Source organism: Bacillus rossius, chromosome 18 (genome assembly GCF_032445375.1).
Source record: "Bacillus rossius redtenbacheri isolate Brsri chromosome 18, Brsri_v3, whole genome shotgun sequence".
NCBI classification, from domain to species: domain Eukaryota; kingdom Metazoa; phylum Arthropoda; class Insecta; order Phasmatodea; family Bacillidae; genus Bacillus; species Bacillus rossius.
Genome location: NC_086345.1, coordinates 4,620,557 through 4,629,375, shown reverse-complemented (window position 1 = coordinate 4,629,375; position 8,819 = coordinate 4,620,557). Strand labels below are relative to the sequence as shown.

General features: G+C 37.8%; 1 protein-coding gene across 1 annotated transcript; it reads right to left on the bottom strand.

Moving 5' to 3' along the window:
- Nucleotides 1–745: 745 nt before the first annotated feature.
- LOC134541165 (cuticle protein 16.5-like) lies at nt 746–4,939 on the bottom strand. The gene is made up of 3 exons (XM_063384394.1): nt 4,883–4,939; nt 2,791–3,048; nt 746–1,303 (listed from the first exon to the last, which is right to left on the bottom strand). The coding sequence occupies exons 1-3, from the start codon at nt 4,892–4,894 to the stop codon at nt 923–925; spliced, it is 651 nt and encodes a 216-aa protein (XP_063240464.1). The 5' UTR covers nt 4,895–4,939; the 3' UTR covers nt 746–922.
- Nucleotides 4,940–8,819: the final 3,880 nt, after the last annotated feature.

Here is an 8,819-nt window from a genome sequence, read left to right as displayed (position 1 = left end):
CTTTCCCACCGTCGCTTATTTATATACGTTTAGAAAGGGCTTACATGCTTATATTCCACATACATTAATCCAAAAATATATTGAATTATCTTCCTGCAAAATTAACAGAGAGAATCTTGCTCTGTAGAGTTATTTAGTTTTATTATAATTTTACTAAAATAATTCGATAAAGCATTTATTAAATAACTATAGTAATTTAATTCAAGAGTACTAATTAGTTGAACAAATTTATTTAGGTATGTATATTTTTAATTTTTTTTTCATATATAATAAAGTAATTATGTTTTACATAAGTAAAACAATTTTGCAAGAAATGTATCAGTTTTGTTGATTCATAAAATTATTCAAACCTATTATTAAATTAAAAACTTTAATATTTTACAAGTTAAATATTTTTTCTTAAGAAAATAGTAAGTTTAGAAATTGTATATTGGTTTTACTTTTATTTATCTATTTAGAAATTAAATTTTATGAACTTTTTTTATACTTAGAATGAATTATGAATACAATAGAGCTCATGCCATAAAATCGTCCATTAAACAACATTTTCTATTAAATTTACAAAATTTATGAGAAACTGTGAAGATTTTATTTGTGTGTACACTATGTACTTTTATCCCAAATAGCATGCGAATGAACGTGGTCTCCTATAAACTGCTGTTATTAGCAGTAAAGAGGTGTCAGGTCAGAGGAGAGGTTCACTAGAAAGAAGGTAGGTAGGTACATGATAAAGACAAATCTTTGATTAGGAAATAAACATTTATTTTCGCCGCAGGATACTTTATATATATAACAGGATGAGTAGTCGCATGCGACGCCGCATGATACACACGGCGTCGCGGAAGCGAAAGACGGTTTCTTTTTTTTTAAATTTTCTTCGAGTTTAAATTATTGCGAGGTCCACTTGGTCGGAGGCGTCTCTCTACCAGACGGTCTCCGCCGCCAGGGTCTTGACGTGCACGGCGGGGGCGCCGTAAGAGACGGCGGGGGCGGCGTAGGAGAGGGTGGGGGCGCCGTAGGAGATGGCGTGGGCGCCGTAGGAGATAGCGGGGGCGGCGGCCAGGGTCTTCAGGTGCACGGCAGGGGCGCCGTAGGAGATGGCGTGGGCGCCGTAGGAGATAGCGGGGGCGGCGTAGGAGACGGCGGGGGCGGCGTAGGAGACGGCGGGGGCGCGGACCTCGACCTCGCTGACGACGGGGGTCGGCACCGGCACGTCGACTGCCACCTTCTGCACGGTGACCTCGGGCTCGACCTGCGTCACCTGGGGCGTGATGGTGGCGACGGAGCGCGCGGGGGCGACGACCTGGCGACACCACACAGCGGTCACACACACCTGCTCCTCGTGCTAGCGTACTTCACTAGGCGAGGCTGTCCCACAACTAAACTAGAATGTTGATAAGCCAAATTATTCCCGGTTCTGAATAAAATAATCAAAATTAAAAATAAAATGTTCGTAGTTTTTGGGTTATAGGTAGAGACCCGGAAATTTCGCGGATTCATTTAGTCGCAAGCTAGAATGCAAACCTTCACACTCTCGCTCTGTGTTCATGATTGGCACGCAGTTGTTTGGACACGCCCGTATACGACCGTGAGCCTTTGACGCCCAGCTAGGAGAGAAGTAAGCGAATCAGGTAGTGCCAAATAACAAGGATAAAAATGTTCTCGCTAAGAAATCAACCAATGAGAAAATAAACATGGGTCGAGCACACCTATAACTTTGAATTCAATCCTGAGGCCAGAAGAATCCGCGAAATTTCCGGGTCTCTAGTTATAGGACATTTTTAAAAAAAATTAAGATCTCTATGTTTCACCAAATTATTGGATAATGTGACAACAAATGTTTGTTACGCAATCATGAATACTCCTACTATTGATGAGTATTAAAATTTAAATGATTATTCTATAAAATTGGGTAACAATTATGGTAAAAAACATATAATAATGTTGCTCATGATTGCCTGAAGAATGTGGGACTCGATATCGAATGATTACGTGAGGTGTGGAGATTTTAAAACTTTTGGAACGCCTTTAACATAAAATACCTATAAGACACTCTAGTTTTGAGTTTTGGTTTTTTTGATTCAGAAGCAAAATTCATTGGCCTATCAAATGTTCTGGGTTTGACTTTTCGTTCTTGTTCCTGTTTACCTAATATTTTAGAGGTACAAAGAAATAATGTGGTACTCACAATAAAACCACTTACTATTGAAAGCAAAATGTTAAGCCGATATATTATTTAGTTGTAGATACAAAGAACTAATTATTTGGGTTTGTATTGACATAACTAAAAATTTTCTAGTTGCCACGTTAACTGGTTTTTTTCTCCTTAGTTATAACATACAAAACTCGATGCATCGATTACTGACAGAAAAAACTAACGCATAAATTATGAAGCATGCAGTAAAACGGTTCTTACCAACAACTAACTACAAAGTTCAGGGCACGAGGCCAGTAAATTGCCTCGGATCCCCCGTTGGCCCTCGGGAATCGACGCATCGAATTCAGACTAAGAAAAAAAATGTATCGAATCAAGGTAAATGAATCGACGCATCGATTCCAGACTAAAAAAAAAGAGGATCCATCGAATTCCGTGCTAATAATTCGATTAATCAAATCCAGACTGAGTAATCGGTGCATCGATTCCAGACAAAGAAATCGGCGGATCGATCCCAGACTGATAAATCGATTAAACGATTTCAAACTAAGAAATCGATTATTCGATTTCAGACTAAGAAAAATATGTATCGATTCGAGACTAACGACTCGAGCATGGATGACTCGTCGACTCACCGCCTGCTTGGAGACGATCTCGGCGGGAGTGGCCAGGGCGCCCAGGTTGGGCTTCACCACGGTGGACGAGTAGCCGGTGACCACGGGCGTGGCGGCGTAGTGCACGTTCTTGGTGATGGCCGTGCCGGTGATGGGGGCGGCGTAGGCCAGGGCGGGGGCGGCGTAGGCCAGGCCGTGGGCGGCGTAGGCCAGGCCGGCGGCGCCGTGGCCCACGCTGGGCCTGGCGGCGGCGGCGGCGAACAGAGCGGACAACACCACCTGCGGAGCAGAGCGGTGTTAGACGGCTCCAGCTTTCGTTAAATACCGAACAAGACGTAGAGAACTAGCTTGTGTGTGGAAGTACCTACTTCTATCCTATTTTCTATATACCTGCGGATGGGGTGTGTATACATGTCACAAATGAATATTTACTAATTATTTTTAAGTGCTGAATTAATGACAAATTAACTGCAATGTAAATTAATTCAACATTTCATTAAAAAATAAAAATGTTAATATTAAAATAAAGTTTGTAAAAACCACCGCAGAAATAAAAACCTTACTTAAAAATTTCAAAAATCTAGTTTTTCAGAAGAAAAAAAATATTATTTCTAATGTATTTTTAAGCGTATATTCAGTCAGGAAGAAGAGATTATGTTTTTTTTCTCTTTAGGACTGGAAGCTGATTTGAATTCCAGCTGGTTCGAATGTTATACATCGCCTAGACGTAACTCCTTGAGGAATACGTCTATAGAGTATGTGTCTGCTCTAAAGTTTATGTCACTCCGTTAGAAATTTTAGCAAAACAAACATAGACTTTATAAATGCTAGTGCTAGAAGTTTGTAAATAAATTAAGTGGAACTCTCGGAAAAGAATCGTAAATACGCTACAATGAAAATACTATTGTAAAAAAATTTAGGAAAACATTATTAATGAATTAGCGTTATTTTTCATTTATAGCTATAAAATGATTATTTTCAATCCAGTTCGAAAAGTTTACTTCTCGAATAGACTTAAATTATTAACTTGGAATATGTTGCACACTTCCACTCGCTTACTCGTTACCTTCATGGGCGAGACTGGGGAGCTATTGCCTCGACCGTAATGGACGTGGAGGATCAACACAGAACCTCGTATCGGAACCCGAGAGAGAAGGTTTGCACGGGTAAAAGAATCTTATGTACGGCCAGAAATCAAAATCCCCGACTTCTGGTTCACAAGCAAGAAACCCTGACAATTGAGTCACTAGTTCGGAGAAATTTAAAGATTTTTAACGAACGTACACACTTATATCTCCAGCCAGAGTTTAAAATATTTTGCTCTAAAAACCCGAGTCCCTTATTCTCATCAGTAAAAGGTTACTGTATTTTATATTCTGCCAAACTGATGGTTACGTTCTGGTAAACCAGTAGACTTTACAACCAACCTGAGATTGAAATGTAGAACTAACTGTTAAATTAGTGAAATAACCTCATGAAACTCTGATATTCAGTTACACAAGAAAAATAAAAGTGCAGGAATCCATTGATTGAAGTTCAGCAGTTTCAATAAAATTCTCTGTGAAACTTTTTGTTTCGGAAAAGTTTAAACATTTATCATATTTATTTTATTCAAGTAAGTATTTTAGTAGATAAAAAACGCATTTTTTCCCCCGTAAAGTCTTTGCTTGAGAATTTTTTCACGTGATAACGTCTTATAAATCGATGAACGCCGGCTGCAAGCACGAAAAATCACGACTCATTGACACGTTCCGCCTGACCCGAGCGTGCAAGAACCGGCAAAACACCGTTGCCAGAAAATCTTCTATAATTTCAAACAGGTTAAAGCGTTTTTTTTTAAAAACTAATTGTTCGTTAAACAAATTATGTAAACTAAATTTGCAAAAAACTGTAAATAATCTTTGACAATTTAAAAAAAAAATGTATGCAATTTTTTTCATGAATGTTTTCTTATGACGTTATCACGTGAAATTATCGCCCGTAAAACCGACTTTACAGACAACCCCCCCCCCCCTTTTTCCAGGTCAGGTACGAAGAGGTTAATATCCGCAGGCAGTTTCGGCCGGAGTCGCGGCGGGCCATCTTCAGGAGACGGCGGCGGGCGGACACTCACCAGCTTGTACATGGTTGTGGTCTGTGTTGCTGCTGAGCGGCTATCTGCAGGGAGAGAGTGACGAGAGAGCGAGTGTGTCTCTCCGGCCGACAGACGCGGGTATTTATACGGCGGGCGGCGACGCCGGACACACGGGCGTGGCCGGGTCCTTGGAGCTGACCTTGGAGCGGGCCCCCGGAGCGGATATGTGTGACTCCAGCGGCCAGGGGCGAGGTCCCCCGGAGCCTTGTCTGGAGGGGGACGACCCCACCACATGCTGCTGTCCCGCCGAGCCGCAGCTACCTGCACGGTCATGCCGCGAATGGAAATGGCGAATAGGTATATATTTCCCGGTTCTCGGAACCCATGTTGGACACCGGCGACAGTGTCAGGCATGTGAAAAGATCCGTCTTTCCTCCTAACCAGGACCATAGGCGTGCCCAGACATTTCCATTAGGAGGGGGGGGCTGCTAAATTTTAAAATCAGAAGCTGAATTTAGAATGTTAAATAGCCTAAATAAATTCACTCTATGCTTTGTTTATATTTTTGTGCAGTATCAACGAGATATGTTTACTAGTTAATATTTATATCCGTATAATTTTAACAATCATGAAAATATGTTGTTTTTTCCCATAGACAATGTTTAAAGGGGTACTTACACATTTTTTTCCCTTCGAATTTTCCAATAGCTTGGTCCAGATCTACCTTGAAATGAACTTCTTTTAAGTGAATGCAAACACAGCAATTCAGACAACAGAACTTTAACAAACCTCTTAAAATATTTTTTTTTCTTGGCTATTTTAAGGGACCTCGTGTTTTAAATAAACTAAGGCGGCTGTATTTCCAGAACGATATAATGTTTAAAAATATTTTTAATTAGCACGCTGCAACACTGAAAAACAGTTTGAGTGTCACAGTGCCAGGAATATACGAATATTAACGAACGCATTAGAGAAAATGCCGACCTGAGTGATTACATTAGGGGGGGCACGCCTATGACCAGGACTACACCCTAACGGGATCAGCTGCCATTTGGCAAAGTGACACCTTCGACTTGCTAACAACGCTGCTTACATCTCTCTTCGTATATTTCCTGACGCTGAGTCAAAATTGTTTTGAACACGAATTGCAAAAGAATATTCTTGGTATATCTACAAAAAAAAAATTTTTGAAAAAAAAAAAAAAAAAAAAAAGCCAGTCGTGGGGACTGTCAACAGAAGTGAAAACTTAAAACTTGGTTTTTAAATGTGTTATATGGCATCATTTCTACGTCAAAGGAACGTAAGAAAATGATTTTTTGTGTAATATCAGCACGATGTCAGCATGATATCATTTCTCCTTACATCATTTTTTTTAGTCACATCAGATGTAAGTGGTATGTCAAAATTACGTAAAAATTCATTACCAAGCTATGACTTACCAGTGATGTCAGACCTAGGTCATGTATTCACATGGTCAAATTAACTTCACTTACTGCTACCACAGCATGTCTGTGATGTGAACTCACAAGATTTTACCCATCTTAGAAATAAATATAGTTTAAAAAACTAAAGAAACATGCTTTTAAAGATTATCAAACTAAAAAGTAAAACATAATTTTAAAATTAAATTTATGACAATAGTATATAAGCAATACTAGTATAAATGAGAAAAAAGCTTGAGGCGCTTTGTGCCATATTTTTTGAATATTAAGCGCCCCATGTTTTTTTCTCATTTATACTAGTATTGCTTATATACTATTGTCATAAATTTAATTTTAAAATTATTTTTTACTTTTTAGTTTGATAATCTTTAAAAGCATGTTTCTTTAGTTTTTTAAACTATATTTATTTTTAACTTTTTAGTTTGATATTCTTTAAAAGCATGTTTTTTAGTTTTTTAAACTATATTTATTTTTAACTTTTTAGTTTGATATTCTTTAAAAGCATGTTTTTTTAGTTTTTTAAACTATATTTATGTATAATTATCATAGGGAAATGAGTTACCGACACTACCTATTACCATCTGAGATAACTATTTGGAGTTGCAACGTCACAAAGAAATGGTAAAGTCTCTACGAATCATTTGCAGTTAGATGTATGGATATAATATTAGAATTTACCGGGGGAAAAAAAAACGTTTTTTTTTTCGGCGTGGTCGGGAGTAGAACCCACGATCTTTGAATCCGAAAGCTGACGTCACAGAAGTCGCGCGCCTTAGACCGCTCGGCTAACGAACGTAATGAAATGGGTGGGACATTTTACTGTGATGAGTCACTCACTCTTAGTCGAAAGAGTTACAGACGGACAGACAGAGTTACAGACGGACAGACAAACATACAGGTGAAGCTTATATAAAGCATGTAAAAAAGAGTCCAACACGCCACATGATACAGTCGAGTATATACAATGTATTAGTGTTTATACATGTACACAGGCCGCTGCGCGTCGCCAGTCTGGCGCAACACTGTCACTAGCAGGTCGGTGACGCGAACCCATCAGTTTTGCCCCAACCAAAAATAGCTCAACGCGGCTAAAGAAGTTTTCACTTCAAAAACTGTATGTCACTTTTTTTTACACGCTTTATATTAGCTTCACCATTATGTTTGTATGTTTTCCTTTGGGTGCGATTTTGACCCACTTTAAAAGGCCAGATTTCATTCAAACTTTGTAGATTTATCGAGGACCGATGACAATACACTAATTTGATAAGATTATTAAAGTGTGAGTTTACCTTTGTTTAAAACGAAACATATAACTCGTTAGTCGAAAAAGGGCGTAGTTTCTAAGAATATTCAGTTATTTGAAATTACGAAGATACCTTCGTTTATTTGAGTTGGATTATTCGTTGAAAAGTCAGTAAATTTACGATAATTTCAAATGTGCACACACTCGTGACAGCTGTTAACTAGGATGCTTCAGATTCGATACTGCTTTTGTTGAAGATTTTTTTTCAAATAGGCTCAGACTCCTTCAGATAATCTGTGGCCCAATCACTGAAGCAGCAAGAAGACAAACGTATTTTGGTTCCTGGCCAATCGTGAAATGAATCCGCGAATTTTCTGGTCTCTACTCATTGGTTCCTTTTAAGAACAATTCCTGTAAATGTTTCGCTATCAAAGTATTGCATATGCAGTTTTTTTAAATATTTCGTTGAAAAATGTATGACACAAGCTGTTTGCCATTTGTTAAAATCCAGCAAGTATTTTTGATTACTACCTTTTATTATTTACTCGGTATTTTGGTTCACTCGTTCAATTTTTTTCCCCTTTGTTTCTAGACTTGGGAAATACATACCACATGACATAAAAAGTTGAAATTTAAAAATGCTTTCTCATTAACATGTGCAGATATCAATTAAATAAAAATGAATCATGATTTTTGGCCTGGCTCATTACTTAGAGGAAAATATATTATTTAAGACTGTAAAATATTTTGTAATTTCATAAAAAAATTATTAATTTCATAATTATAATCAACGGTGAATTACTACAGCATTCTTTATGTATGACCAACTGCAGTGAGATGAAAATAACTGGAAAATAACCATGTATAATCGCAAGAAATAATGTGGACATCTAATTCCGAAAAAAAATGAAAGGCACAATTATTTGTTTATGTGAATATAAGAAGAAATTATATCCACAACACTCTCAGACTTGTAATACAAGGACAAAAGCGAGCTGGGTTGGCTGTCTCATATACCTGTTCCTGAAATCCACAGAACAGTAATAAATCAAGTTTTAGAATGTACAGTAAATGGATCAGTCTATTTTATTGGAACTGAATCTTGTAAACCAGTCTCATTTTTGGTCTGTTTTCATTTGTTTGCTCACTTTTCACAAACACAAATTTTATATATATTTTTAATTGCATGATTCTTAACAATAACTTTTCCCAATATAGTACAAGAAAAGTTAATCCGTACGAAAATTATCTTTGAAAAAAAAAATATTTCTCTTAAGGGACCGTGATGTAA

What these genes read in the sequence shown, in the direction of transcription:
- LOC134541165 (XM_063384394.1), bottom strand. An exon ending in AGATCGTCTCCAAGCAGGCG is followed by an intron (nt 1,304 to 2,790) that starts GTGAGTCGACGA and finishes TGGTGTCGCCAG; the next exon opens with GTCGTCGCCCCCGCGCGCTC.